Genomic DNA, 15,896 nt, shown 5'->3' on the forward strand with positions numbered 1-15,896 from the left:
TAAGGAATTAACAGATAAATATTAGTGTCATTATTATATAATAATGTTACTGGTAAAAAAGTAGAACACCTGACCAGGTATTCAAGAATTGATCTTCTCAAAAAAAAAATTGCAATAGTCAAAAAATCCAAATTTCAAATTGATTTAATACCCAATAATATACCTTCCATAAAAAAATAAAAAATAAAAATAAAATACCAATATTTCCTTTTTTGTTTTTTATTCATTTCCCAAAAAGCCATGAATATAATATTACTCAGAAAATAAAACCCCATCACCATGAAGTTCCCTCGGGTAATTTTGCATATTCATTTTGTTCGTCCGAGTCTTGCTGGGCACTCTAGTCTCTAGTCGACCGTTTCTTCAGCTTTGTTTTAGAACCCCTTATCACACACACAGTGACACAGTTACCAGCACCATTTTCAACTATATATGTTTTCCATATCAGAATCAAAACCATAGGAAAACACAAAGAGAGAGAAAGAGAACAGAGAAGCAAGAATGTTTTACTCACAGTGCTTGCTCTCAAGCAAAGGGCCTCTAGGCGCCATCTGGGTCGCAGCCTATTTCTTCAAGAAGCTCAAAAAGACTCAAATTGCTGAAACCAATATCTCCTCATCTGTTGGTGAGTCATTCTTTTCTCTTTTACTCATCTGGGTTTTTTCTTTTCCTTCTAAAAATTTGATTTTTTTTACTTTATATTTGTAGGGAAATGATTTAATTGAAATTTCTCTCAGCCAAGAATGTTTTTGTTAGATTCTAATGTTCTGTTCCTTGTATTTGGTTATAATACTTTAGATAAAGGAGGCAGTTAGCCTTCAAGAAAATTTCAAATGTTTTGTTTGGCATTTGTAATTTGCTTGAATTCCAGCATTGAACTGAGAAGTGAGACATAGGAAATTTATGGGAACATGGAACTGCAAAATGGGTAGTACACAAATAAAATATTGAATAAAATTTTTGCCAAACACTTTTAGTACCAAGTTTTGATGAGCATATTGTGGACCTTCAAATTTCACATTTTTACTGCTATGGAAGCATTATCTTAGAATAGGGTTTTAATGAATGTTTTATATGTGAGCAGGTAGCTGCCAGGCATAACCAATAGTACTATAAAACAAAACAAAAAGAAATTTCAAAACTTAGATTTGTGATGGCTTTAGTTGTGCCTTTATTCTTCCATTTATTTGAATAATCATATCTTCCTATTCTTTTATTTTTAATAAGTCTGTGTTTTGTTTTTAAGTATGTATATTTTTTCTTATTACTTATGAAAAGAAAATACATACACTTAAGAAAATCGTGTAATTTTCTTTTCCTCATTACTTTCTGCTGCAGAGAAAAAAAGCTTAGATGATCAGTAACTATGCAAACATTAGATTTTACTAGAATGAGATAATAATTATAGGCTTGGTGTTGACAAAGATGGTGATAGCTACAGTAGTTTTGGTGGCAGCATAGGGGGTTGCATTGCAGGTGGTGAATCTGATTATGGCAAATTGAGGAAGATTGGCTAGTGATAATTGTGTTTGGGGCAATCTAGTGGGGTTTGCCAAATTTGTTTAAAAGATGATATTTTTGGTTATGTGATGATAATTTCAGAGGTGATACTATTTGCAGATGAGTTAAAATCAGGATAATGGGTTTTGGAAAAATCAATATCTGGAAAAAATATTTGCAATGTGCATTAACAATTTTATTTCTTATTTATCTGATTTCAAGATTAAGAAAATTACTTTTATGATGCTACCTTAGTTACCTTTGAATACAACATCAACTAGGTTCACTTAAGTTGGGTAGTTGGTGACAACTTCTCATAACTCATTTATTTAGGTTTTTAACGTTTTCACTTGGTCCATGACTCTTAAGTGTTCTACACAGCTTTAGTTGTGGAGTGGGAATGAACCAAATTCCAAAATCATGAGTCTAATCCATAGGAGATCGTTACTGTCAAAAATTCTGTGTCAAATTTAAATGTGTGTCAAGTTAAGCTAACAAATAGTCTCACTGTTTCTTTTGGAAGTTGTGGCCTTGATCCTCATGTATGCTAAAGTTAAATTTCTAATCAGCCTGGCCTATTCTTTCCTATTTTTTGCCTTATGCAGATAAAATATTGCAAGATGAGCTGGATGTTGTCACATATAGAGTGCTGGCCTACCTTCTCCTAGGCGTTGTCAGAATATACTCAAAAAAAGTTGAATACCTGTTTGATGACTGCCACAAGGTGCTAATAAAAATCAATGACTTTGTGGTTAGTACGAAAGCTAATGAACATGTGGAAAATTTTTGTGCACCATATTTCTCTATTACGCTACCGGAAAGGTTTGAACTCGATGCTTTTGATCTAGAGATCATTGAAGATGTTAGTGGGTAAGCTATCTGCTTTAAAAATTGAGTGGCTGAGGTTTTGATTATTTTTGTTTTAATTAACTTAATGTGTCTGTTTCTTCTACTTCCCAGAGGCAATGTGGTGCCCTATGAACAGATCACACTCAAAGGTTCTAATTTGCTTCAAATTTCAGTTATATTTACTTTTGTTGTTTGTATTATTTATATAATTTGGTGTAATACTGAACAGATGGTTCAAGGAAAAATGAGAAAATGGGCCAGTACTCTTTAGACAAGGTATGTCATATAGTCATGTTGATGCATATAATGCTAAGTGGTCCTTTTTAACTTCTCATCATGTACTTCCAATTATATGTCCGTGTATGTTTCATGGGAGAAATTCCATTCTTTTCCAAGATTATGCGTTTTTTTTTCTCTAGAGATTATACACTTCCTTTGCCAACAAAAGCTTACTGTCTTATCCTTTCTGAACATGAATAAATAAAAACATTGCATACCAATTACTAAATTTAAAGAGTTTAAAAATTTAGATAAATGAAAAGGAAGAACAGGTTCTCCCTGCCTTGCATCCTCAAGGAATTTTGCTAGAGTTTCTGAAAACTACTCCTATGGAAATGAGGGCGAGGGAGACATTGCTAACAGAGTTAATAAAACTATGTGATTGATAATTGTCTCATTGTTGGAGAGATACCTCTAACTTCTTGTACCGCCGTCTTCCTCTGTGTTATGCATGTTTGAATACTGGGTAGTCAAGCTCATGCCATGTGTCCTCAAATGTGTGCTGGCCATGTGGTGGGCCTATTGTATGCAGGCACCCATTTTTGGCCTATTTTTATCAAGTGACCTGATGCAGGAAGTGCAAAGAAAATTTATTTTAATTTAGTTTTATTTTGTTTTGGATATCAATTTTTATTTTAGGTCTTATTAGCTAATTAGGTTATTAGTATTTTATGTATTTTCCTATAATCAATGTAATTTTTTAAATTCAATAATTGGCTTTCCTAAGTCAACTAGAATTAGGGTTAGTAGTCTATATAAGCATGCTATTGTACTTCTATGGAGACAAGTTTATGATGAATAAAATTTACTTGAAATTTTTCCAATGGTTTAGCGCTAACTAGCCAACTCTAGGTGCTGACTTCCAGTTTGTTTTTATTGTTTCTGTTCTACAATTTTTGTGTTGCATCAAGTTTGGTTTTGTCCTGCATTATTTTGATATCAGAGCTGTTGTTCTGCATCAGAACTACATGTAATTTACACATATAGACCAATTGGTACGAAATGGATTGCAGCTTGACCAACTTAAACCAAATTTATCAGAAATTGGCATGTAGGACGTAGTAATTTGATGGTTGAAATATCCACTACATAACAGTTGGCCACTAAGTTTCAATTCAATCTAACACATTTTCTAGATACAATATATGATATATAAGTAGTTGAACCAGTTAGTTGTTAGCTCATCCACCAAAGCTAACATAGAAAGTTAATTTTGGCATTATGGCCTTCTGTTCAATAATAATTTTCAAGGCTTGTACTACTAAACTTGCTTACACTTATTGGCCTAAAATTTTACAATATGGTAATTTTGCCTATTAATTTTGGCAAGATTGTAGGGTGCCAACACCAATATGATATGACAGCATTGTGTATGCATTGGTTCTCATGTACAGAGAAACATGCAGCATGTAGTATTAAGCATGTAGTCTTATCCTTTCTGGACCTGAACCATCAATCCTTCAGTTTGACACTTGTTATGATGATGTAGATCCAGGATGGGTGGAATACTATTGATCAAACATGTATTAAGGTCATAAAGTTACTCCATTTCTGGCCAAAATAGAAAATTTTAATGTCAAATTGTTCATTTATTAAAATATAAAGTCGTAATCACCAATAAGCAGTTTTGGTGACTTTGCTCTTCTAGTTTCGTCAGAGATGTGTACTTAAAATGAATTTTTTTTTTTGGTGTGGTTTTGCAGTATCATTATGAGGATTTTTCTCTCTTTCAGACTACTTGCTCAACTGATCACACTTTGGCTGACAAGTATGTAAAACATACCCCATCTTTTTTCATTCTCACTATATTGTGTTTATATTTATATATAATGGCAGCTCAGATTTTAGTTTCTTTTTATAACAAGTAATTCTTGTTGCAGTGTTCTGTCGTCTGTCCTGATGGACATAGATATGGAAGTGAGCACATCATGTAGTCTAGCCAACTTAAAAGTAAACACAGAGAAGCTTCAAGACGAAAGGTTCTCTCCAGCAGAATGTGTTGACCTTGATACATTTCTTGAGACTGAGGTACAACCTACAGATCCTTTTAAACCATTTGATGAAGATATCCAAACTAATGGAGAACGGATAAAGGTTCCAGAAAAGGCACCATTGGAAGACGAAATACCTGGAGAGGCATGCACAGAGAAGATTCAAGATCGTACGTTCTCTCACGAAGGATGTGTGAACCTTGAGATGTTTTGTGCGACTGATGAGGAACCTGCAGACCATATTAACCTATCTGCTGATGATCATCAAATTGATGGAGAGCAGATAAAGGTTACAGAATTGACACAATCAAAAAACAAAACTCAGCCTGTTATTAGGGAAACCCATGATCTAAGCAACTTAGAAACAAGCATGGAGAAGCTTCGAGTTGAAAAATTTGCTCATGAAGAATGTATGGACCTTGATATGTTTTGTGGGGCCAAGGAGGAACCTCCAGAACTTGTTAGAAAATTTAATGAAGAGCATCATAATGATGCTGAGTCAAAAAAGCTCCCAAGTCTGACATCTTTCGAAAACAAAAAGTGTCAAGTTAATACAGAAGAACATCCACTGTCTGTCACAGTTGATAGGACCCCTAAATCCAAGTTCCCAGATGCATCAGGTGCAATTATGTTTCTTGCCACCTCTTGAAAAATAGATATTGTTAAAGAAATTTATCAACTGAACCCTTAGTGATTCATACATTTATTGCTTGATCAGGCAGCCAAAGATTTCCCAATTTATTTGCTACGGTATTTGCACATTTTGAAGAAATTATTGTCCTTAGGAATTCTGTCCTACTTAAACAATTCTTCTCTCAATGCAGGTGCCACAACACCAGAGTTCATGTTTATTCCTACACCAACTACTAGGGAGCGAGCTCGGCCTTCTAGGAAAAGAAAATGTTTAATTGATGAGTTCATAGTGTTGCCTAATGAGTATGTTCAGTTAACTCCAGTTTAAATCCACGTTTATTCATATGAACTAATTCAATATTATCCATAAATAAAAGTGGACTCTAATTGGGTATTTCTAAGAAATTTTTTTAACAATGGATGTTAATTTATGTCTACATAGTGGATGATATAATAGACAAATGATAATATAGTCATCAATATCACATAGCAGCCCTATTTATTTATTATTTATTATTTATTTTACATTAATATAATGCTAATCATTTTAATGCAAAAATGGGGTATAAGGTGTTCCTGATATGAGCTAAGTTGAGCTTAATTCTTTTCTCATCAAGTTATATCAGTTAACAGTTAAGTTTAAAATTAGGATTGGGAGCTCTGTAGTTGTGAATCCATATCAAGCAGTTGCCACATTATTTCAGGCATACAAAATTTCTGTTATGAATATCTGATACAAACATAATAGGCTTTTGGGTAAGTTACGCATTTTCACCCTAAACTATCACCCAATGACACTTAACCCCCTGAACTTCCTAAGTGCATGATTGGCCCCTCAATTTTGATAATGCGTTACACTTAACCTCCTGTCATCTGTTTTGCTGCTAACTCTAATGGAAATTTCCATTGAAAAACAAATTTACCCCTCAGCTATGTGTTTTGGAGAGATGTGTAAATTGGTCTTTAAATTCTAAATCTGTCAAGAAACACTAAAAAATTCGACAGGGAGGCATTGAAACAAAATTATAACTTTGGGAAAAAATCATACATTTTGATAGTTCAAAGGGTTAAATGTAATCGGGGCGATAGTTTAGGGTTGACAAGTGTAATTTGGCCTAGTTTTTTTATTACACTTGGCTTTTACTTAAAGTCCCTCATCATAATTAATTCCAAGTATTTTGAATCATGAAAACAGTTGAAGGTGCTGAAATCAATGCTTTCTGTATATAGCTAGGGCAAGCCCAGGTTTCATCTTTAGTTGCATTGTTAAATACTGAAGTATTATTTCTTCCCTTGTATCAAGTAATGTTAGGGAATTTCAGTTGTTTTCAGTGCAGTCAAAATTCCCAATGTATCTTTATCTGAGAATCACACACACACTCACACACGCGCGCAGGCGTGCTCCCACTCAGACACACACACACACTTTCATCACTAAAAACTGAAGAACATGAGATTTTGATTATCTTAGAATGGACCTAAGGGCTGAAATTTTACAAAAACAAATGAACTCATAGCACATTCTATGTTATGTTAAACAATTACAGGGTACTTAGGCAGAGCATTCATGATGCGAGTGACTTGGTTTCTAAACGAGGAGCATCTCGTCGTAATGCTCTAGCTGTGTGGAAAACTTCTCGAATTTCCAGCCTCCACCAGGGTTTCTTAGAGCCTTTGATGCCTTGTAAGTTTGCTATCATCATATTCTCTGTGGTTCAAATGCTGTGCTATCCCTTCTTTTTCATGGCAATTAGGAATTGGTGTGCTATCTTTACTCAACATGTTTTTCTGCAGGTATTTCATCAGAGCTTAGGTCTCTCTTTTACACAAAGAAATTAAAGATTCTACAATCTTCTGAATTAGCTGTGGGTATATCAGAGCATATGCCAGAATCTCCTACTGTGGGTAGATCAGAGCATAGGCCAGAATCTCCTAATATTGGTACTTCAGAGCATAAGCCAGAATCACCTAATGTGGGCACTTCAGAGAATAAGCCAGAATCTCCTAATGCAGGTAGATCGGAGTATAAGCCAGAATCTACTACTGTGGGTAGATCAGAGCATAAGCCAGAATCTCTTACTGTGGCTAGATCAGAGGAAATTGTTATTGCTCCAGAAACACCTGTTAAGTGCTCTACATCAATAAGATCATTTGAGAGCCCAAAGAACACAGAAAATCCTGACTTTGAGGGAGTACGACGTGCAAGTTCCTTTGGAGATGTAGAGAAAGAAGCATCTTTGAGGAAAGATCGGGACCTCGATTTCAATTTGATGAATGAGGTAAAAGTAATGATCATTATTACAGCTTAGCCTTAAAATTATAATATGAAACATTATTTTTATTATTTGTCTAATATTTGTATCATAACTTTAAAATCTACCAAGTTTAGAGGTATGAATTCAACCTATGCAACAATTGGGCTGGCTTGTAAGAGCAGAACCTTTTTGTGGCATGTATTATATTTCTGAAATTGAATATTTGCTTTGGAAAACTGGTTAAATTTTTTTGGAATTATATGTTTGTTTTGTCTCAGGATATAGATTTGTGTGGAGCAGATAATGAGGAACTCTGTAAGTATCTCAATGATCTCACTATTTTAACATTGTAATTGGGCTTATTTTATATTTCATATTTTGCTTAATGTAGCATTCTCATATGGATCTTTTTGTTGTAGATGGATGGTCAGGGAGAACTAGGTAAACTTGGATTGGCTCCTTCAATTTCTCTCTTTGTCATCTACTCTCTATGTTCCTTATACAATTTGGTTTTGACTTGTTAATAATTTTCCATACAGAATGGCGGCTAGGTACTTGCACAAAACATTCCTAAATCAGGAAAAAGGAGGAGAGGAGGAAGTAGTGAGTTTGTCACGGCTTTTGGAAGGAAGAACCAAGAAAGAAAGTGCAAGGCTGTTCTATGAGATACTGGTATGTTCTGTATGTGTTTGAGAATGATTTTCTCATCATTTCTCTGGGCTTCTGTTCCGTTGGTAAAACCATCTTTTCATCTTTTTAACAGAAAATTAAAAATTGTCCCTAACTAACTTGGTTGCTTCTTTAAACGAACCAAAATAAGATACAAGCCCTATATTTGAATGCTTTACCATGAATCTATCACATCATGTAAACCAACAACACCTTCCCCCCACCCCCCACCCCCTCCCCCCCCAAAACACGTGCGCACACAAAAAAACAGAAAAAAAGAAAAAAAAAGAAAAGTTACACGTTGTTTCAGCAATATATGCTTTTAGATTCAGCTGCTTTTTACTATTCTACACCAGAAACTTATCCAGGCTGCCCTCTGCTAATTTTAACTGTAAAACACTACAAAGTTGGGTGGAAATGTTATGCAAAATCTAATTTTGGATTATGTAAAACAACTTTGCAGGTGTTGGGAACTACAGGATATGTGGATGTGGAACAGAATAATGCTTATGGGGACATTCAAGTCTGTAAACTCTCGAAAATGGGACCAAATTTATGGAGCTGATGGTATATGAAACCATGGTAGTAATTGCATATTTGTTGTGTAGAAATAGAATTGTTGACTTAGATGATAGTCCACCATGTTAGATGAGTAATTTAAAGGTTTAGCTAGTCTCCTTTGTATTTTGTACAGTAGACAGTAATTTATAATTTAAAGGTTTAGTCTTCTTTCTGTAGCAGAAAATAGTTAGTAACAGTCAAGGCTTAGTTGAGTTGAATTATCCTTTGTACATCATTTTTCAGTTTATGCAAGTAATTTGCTCTATGAGTAGCTTTTATCCAACTGCTATGGGAAAAAAGGGGCTTTAACGATCTTTCATGTTGGTGAAATTTGACATAGGAAAAAGGGTTGTAATTATATTTTATCTAATGAAAGTATTGATAGCAGATATAGCTTCCAAACTGGGTTGATGCCTTGATGGAAGTGTGATATCAGGTACGATTCCCTGCCCCTTAGGCCAATTGGTTTGAATTGGTCCCCCATTTTCCACCCCAGATCCTCATATAAATGATTATGGCTATGGTCTAAATATTTTGCTCCATCAGTCAATTCAATATCTTGCCACTGGTATTTGATAAAAACTCGGTGTGAAGTCACACTATGTTCATGTCCCACATATGTTGTCATGCTCACATTTGTTTCCATTTTTTTCCTTCCCCTATGACTATGAGTAACATTTTTCCCTAAGGTATACGAATAAGTGACATCAGGTTGCTTCTTCTTCCATTCTCACATGAAATCTCTCTATGCTCAATTTCTCTTGCAACGCAATGGAATTTTGATCTTGTTTTCAATGACCATGCCAGAACTATGACAAGCATGGATTATTTTCATAGATGTTCAGGAACTGCTAGTAAAAGTACAACTAGACCATAGGCAGTGAAGATGGCCAATGAGAGTGATGAATACACATTATTATTATTATTAAGAGAGCTAGACTATATAGTTGCAACTGAAACCATGGTGCTTGGAATACTCCCATGCGAAAAAGGTTCTTTATTCGGCTTGGAAGTTGTCACAAGTAATTATTTTGCAATTATATGGGCCAATCCATGTTAAAGGTGAAGCCAAGGACTTTTAAGCCACTTTGCGGTCTTCTTGGGTTTTCTGTTCAAGTTGTTAAGGTAACCTGTGTAATTAAGCCTGAACCTCACTTTGTAGAGTGAAGACTCTTTTCCCATTTCTATGCAGTCTATTACATAGAGAAGATTTTAATTTTTCTTATTTGTGTTTAGTTGGAGTGGTGTAAAAGTAGAGGGATGAATTTTTTTTTTTTTTGTTTAGTTGAAAAGAAAAATGGGAGGATAGAAAATAGAGTTTGGAAAAATTTACACTTATCCTATTACATAATATATATTTTTTGAGATAATATTAATTTTTTTAATGTATATAAAATAGATACACATATTTTATTATGAAATATCTGGATAAACAAAAAACATAAACAACACAATGAAGAAGAATAAAGAGATAAGTATATAATCTCTGTATATTAAGAAAATTCAGAAGATTAGTTATGCTTTTAAAAAATGTAAAAAATATCACTAATCTAATTAGATAATCCTTATTCTTAAAAAATAAAAAATAAGGTTAAAATTGTAATTCAACGAAATTCAAAAATAAAAAAACTACCAAAGAATTTTTTTTATCTTAAAAATTAGAACACTCTTTATTTAAACATATTTTACGCATGTTTGATATATTTTTCCTAAAACCTAGCCCATACTAAACCCATGAGTTTACTCCATTTTAAATTCTAAATTTTAGTTTTTTAAAAATCTTTTATTGTGTAACCTCACTAATAGATAAATTCAAATTAAAAAATTACATTAAACTCAAAAAAAAAAAAAGAGTTTCATCGCATGTGCGGAGCGCGTGTGATGAGGCTAGTATTAATTAACCACAAGGTCCACAACTATATCCCAAAAAACTGAAACATATCCTTCAATTAAAAATAAATAGAAGAAAAAAAGGCATCCAAATTCAGTAAGAACTAAGAACGAGGAAAAGAAAAAAAGAAATAAGAAGAAGAAATAAGCAAAGAAAGACAGCAGAACGACTAAAAAAAGAACCAAGCTTAGGCGTAAAAAAGAAGAAGTCAGAAATGAAGAAGGGATTAAAAATGAAGCAGGAGTGGAGGAGGGAAAAAAATAAAGGGATGAACGAACAAAGCAGGCAAAGAACAATTCAAGGGTCAAATAGTCTTTTCATAATCTTGTTAAGTTCTTTTTTTATTTTGGAGAGAATGTGATTTGGTGGGCTTTGAGAGAAAATAGCTGGGCTCTACCAATTTTCTCTTCCCCCCTACCCATTTTCTCTATTTTTTTTTTCTTCTATCTTCCCTATTCCGCGTGAAGTACCCCCTTTACGTTTGTCCTATTCCTGCACTCAAAGAATAATCTTCATGACACTTTATAAACTTACCGGTCTAATTTAAGCATAATAGTGATGTCATTAAATGGTCGTTGTTAAAAGGATAATAATAGCACTTTGAACTTATTTCATGGCTTCTGAAACAGCAAAAAGATGCTTAAGAATATGCTGAATTCATGCATCATCTTCTATTAGTGTGTAATTCTGTGCATACGCACGGGTATAATTAAAAACAATTATTATTATATGATGCAAATTAAACATTTTTTTTAGAAAATATTCAAATTATACATAGTATTAACTTACATTTTTTTCAACCATACATTTCTAAAATATTTAATGGTTTATCATTTTATATATATATATATATATATATATATATATATATAGATGTAAAATTTAAAATTTAATTAGTTTTATGTTCGTGGGTTCCAGTTAGCTTAACTGGTAAAGTCTCTGATGTTTGTATAAGAGATCTGAGATTCAATCATTGCCTATACAAAAAACTGATTGATGTTTTGGTATGATGATAAATAGTTATCATTAGGAGCGGACGTCATAGGTTGAAACTCTCTAAAATTTTTTTTTTATGCTCTTTGGTTTGTGCACTCAATAATTCACTTGTCACAAAAATTTAAAACTTAGATAGACACATGACGGAAAATTGGACTCTAATTGAAATCCAATTTAGAATCTAATTGGATTTCGACACTTCAATTTTTACACTCAATAATTAACTTAGCACAAAATTAAAAATTAAATGGGACACATGACGTAAAATTGAGAATCCAATTAAAATTTAATTAGATTGTAGTTTCTATTGGGACCAGGGCTGCAGGGAGACTTGTTGTCTCTATTGGGAACATGAACGGAGGAAGACTTTGACCTGGGAGTAATGGCCAACCACCACCCCACAATTTTTAAATAAAAATATTAGTAAGTATATAGATACCAATTTTAGTAATTTTGTTCTGTAAAATAACACTTTGTCTCCCTTAACAATATCATTAACTCTTTTAAGAGGAATGCTATAATCACAAATTTTCTACAAAATTTTACAAATGGCTAAGGTAGTAAATTCTTATTAGTTTGCATTTGGGTCTACCACTTACATCAATTTTTTACTTACTATTAACTACTCACCATATTAGCGATTTGTAAAAAAATTTGTTACTCTAGTATTTTCCTCCTTTTAAAGGCCATAAAAAAATTAAAACAAAATATACAAGCCCAAAAAAATTAGCCCAACAACAAAAATTACCAATAATAAAGTTAAAAAAAATTAAACTCAATCAACCAATTTTATCAAAAACAAACAACCCGGCCCAATAAAAAATTGTAAATAAAATAATTTTTTCCTTACTCAACAGAAGTCACACACATAAAAAAAAAAAACAAATAAATAATAAATATATTAAAAAAACCCTTAGCGGTTAAGCAATAGAGCCGGAGGCCAGAGTCACTGCATGCAACTAGCAGCAAAGTCACCCCCCTAACTTCAAGTTCTAGTTTCGTCCCTGATCGAGACAATATCATCTTGTTTTCTAGATATCATGTTTCAAGGCATATAAATATAAATATAAATATATATATATATATATGTTGATCATATCAATAATTAAAAAAAAATTGTAATGGGTTGTTTTTATCATGATGAAAAAGAAAAAAAAAAAGAAAAGAAAAGAAAAGAAAAGAAGAAAAACCTTTTAACATACTAATTGTAGGGTCAAGGGCCCAAATTATATATTGGGCCTTGGGTCTTGTCCGAGAGCGTGGGTGGTCCGAGGAGGAACATATGGTAAAGAATGATTTAGACTCAGGACTTAATGAACAAAATACGAATGGGAAGGTGGTCCGAGGAGGAATATCTCCTTGGATATAAATAATAGAGCTCAAATATGTATTCCAACAATTGCGGTGACCTTCTAAGAAGCTCTAGTGGTAGAGACTTGCATCATGAACATACGAGAAGGAGAGGAACCCAAAAATATCTAAGAAAAAATTGCCACCATCCCATTGAATACATTGCAGCTGCTTTTTTGGCCGCATTTATGTGGAGAAGACCACTAAATAGTGCTGCCTTGGCTACCACAACTCATAGAAAGCTAAAGAGGCTATCTGATGGGACAGGTACTCAACTAAGGGCTTAAATGATCAACAAATGTAGGATCAAGATGGTCCAGGGGGAGCTATATAATGTAAAAGACCGTTCATGAGGAAAGGATTGGAAAAATTGAGAAAGAATACTGTAGTTATAAAAATTATACTTGTACCCAACTGTTATTGATTTGTATGATAAAATACCTCCTCGGACAGTGAATTTATTTAGCTCTATTTTTTTTAAATCCATACTAGCCATTGTCAAATTCATTAGGGTCTAGTTCTTCGTCTCACTCTCTACAAATTTATTGTACTGGGCTCATTGGGCCAAGTTCCTATACATCTTGGGCTTGGGCTGCAAAATATGTCACTACAATTGGCGCCGTCTGTGGGGAGAACTTGTGCAATAGTGAGTATGACGTTTAACTATGGTAGGATCAAGTCCCCATCAAGAAGAATCCATGGGTTCCAGGCGACAAGATGACTTCCTTAACCTTGAAAGCAAGCGAGATCGAGAAAGTAGCATACACACCACACATATTGGTAAAAGTCATTCTCGAGTTGGGAGTCACGTCTCTTAAGAGTAGAACAACAGAGCCATGCAAAGGGGGATTGACAATTTAAAAAGAAGCTGCGCCATGCATAACAGAAACGAACTCCTTCCAGTTCTGACGTCTCCTCCAATGATGAAGAGGATGCTAGTTACAGGCAAAGGTCAAGAACTCTACCAAGAGAATCTTTCTTCTATGACGAAGAGCACCAACATAAGCGAAGATACAAGAGCCCGCCTTGTAAAGGCTTGGGAAACGACGCTATGAGTAAGGCATTGAATCAAATCTCCAAATCACCTTTCAAGCCTAAGATAGAGAGGGCAAAACTTCCTCGGCGATTCCATTAGCCCACGTTCACCATTTATAACGGTCAAACGAACCCTGTAGAATATGTGAGCTAGTTCAACCAGAGGATGGTTGTCCACTCTAAGGACAAGACTTTGATGTGCAAAGTATTTCCCTCCAGTTTGGAACCTGTGGCGATGAGATGGTTCGATGGTCTGAGGGCCAATTCCATAGATTCCTTTAAAGAGCTTACTCGGGCCTTTGGCTTTCGTTTCATTATGTGTAGTAGGGTACCTCGGCCCTTGGATTTACTATTGTCCTTATCCATGCAAGAGGGGGAGACCCTGAAAATGTACTTGGATAGATACTGGGAGATGTATAATGAAATAGATGGTAACTTTGATGACGTGGCCATCAGTACTTTTAAGGTCGGCCTCCTAACCGAGCACTGTTTAAGGAAGTCTCTGATGAGAAAGCCTGCCACCAACATGCGCAAACTCATGGACCAGATTGACAAGTATAAAAGGGTTGAGGAAGACTAGCAACAGGGGAAAGGAAATTATAAGGCTATCCCTCAGGAGAGGAAGGATTTCAGGTCGAACCAATACAACAACAATAGGCCTCGGAGAGACTTTGCCAGATAGTCAGGACCTTCCAATACTCAGTCGGTTAACGTGGTGTTTCAAGAATCGGTGCATCAGGTTCTGGAAAAGATTAAGAATGAGTTGTTCTTCAAATGGCCAAACAAGATGGCAGGAAACCCCATGAGGCGTAATTAGAGCCTTTATTGCCACTACCACCAGGACCAGGGACACATTATCGAGGACTGAAGGAATTTATGGGATCATTTGGAGTCCAAGAGGGAAAACTCAAGCAATTCTTACATCACTCCAGTGGCCAGGGGGCCTATACAAATTCTGAGCCTCGGAGAGATGATTCCTCGAGGCCACCCTTGGGAACGATAAATGTCATTTTTACTACTCTAGGGAGAATAGGCTCCTGCCCCTCCAGAGTGTTGTCCGTGGCTCGGCTACCCGCCGAGGGCGCTAATTCAGGGCTGAATAGGGCTAAGATGGATATCCCATCGGCATTGTGTTTCTCGGACAAGGACAAAATTGGGACCATCCAGTCACATGATGACGCTTTAGTGGTAACGCTTAGGATTGGTAGGTATGATGTGAAAAGAGCAATGGTGGACCAAGGCAGTGGTGCTGAGATTATGTACCTCGACTTTTACAAGGGGCTAAGTTTGAAACCTGAGGACTTAACAGCTTATGATTCCCCTTTGTTGAGTTTTGATGGGAAGGTTGTCATTTTGAGGGGCCAAATTTTACTACCTGTGCAAGTTGGTCTGGAGATAGTGGAGGTGGACTTCATCGTTATGGACGCTTATTCCCCCTACATGGCCATTATAGGCAGGTTTTGGCTCTATGCCCTGGGAGTAGTCTCTTCTACTTTGCACCAGAAGGTGAAATATCTGTCAGACGGCCAAATTAAAGAGATTGTTGGAAGTCAATCCATGGCTAGGCAGTACTTGGTGGCCGTAATCTTATGTCAGCCTGAAGCTGAGTCCTCGACCTCTACTGGAAGGGCTTGTAGCAATTAAGAGATCCGGTGTTGCCTGTCAATGGATTAGCCGAGGAGGCAAAATGTGAAGATTTAGAAAAGGTCGTTGTTGGTGAGGATCCAGAGAAGCTCTTTTAGATTGGGGCTCAGCTACCTCCTCCAGACAAGGAAGAACTGGTAGAGGTTCTTAGAAAAAATGTTGATGTGTTCGCATGGAGCGCTTACGAGGCCCCGGGGGTGGATCTAAGCTTCGTTTGCCATCACTTAAATGTTAATCCATCCG

General features: G+C 35.2%; 2 protein-coding genes across 2 annotated transcripts; both read left to right on the forward strand.

Annotated features, from left to right (window-relative positions):
• Positions 1-281: 281 nt before the first annotated feature.
• LOC126714657 (sister chromatid cohesion 1 protein 2-like) lies at positions 282-9,002 on the forward strand. Its single transcript, XM_050414896.1, is given in 14 exon segments — positions 282-625; positions 2,106-2,370; positions 2,461-2,498; positions 2,579-2,625; positions 4,332-4,396; positions 4,509-5,239; positions 5,444-5,555; positions 6,800-6,936; positions 7,047-7,531; positions 7,786-7,822; positions 7,927-7,948; positions 8,047-8,179; positions 8,640-8,714; positions 8,716-9,002. Coding segments are annotated over 14 exon segments (2,307 nt in total). The 5' UTR covers positions 282-501; the 3' UTR covers positions 8,752-9,002.
• A 6,117-nt stretch (positions 9,003-15,119) lies between these two features.
• Positions 15,120-15,653, forward strand: LOC126702244 (uncharacterized). The gene has a single exon (XM_050400919.1). The coding sequence runs from the start codon at positions 15,120-15,122 to the stop codon at positions 15,651-15,653; it is 534 nt and encodes a 177-aa protein (XP_050256876.1).
• The last annotated feature ends 243 nt before the right edge of the window (positions 15,654-15,896 follow it).

This window comes from Quercus robur, chromosome 2 (genome assembly GCF_932294415.1).
Source record: "Quercus robur chromosome 2, dhQueRobu3.1, whole genome shotgun sequence".
NCBI lineage: Eukaryota > Viridiplantae > Streptophyta > Magnoliopsida > Fagales > Fagaceae > Quercus > Quercus robur.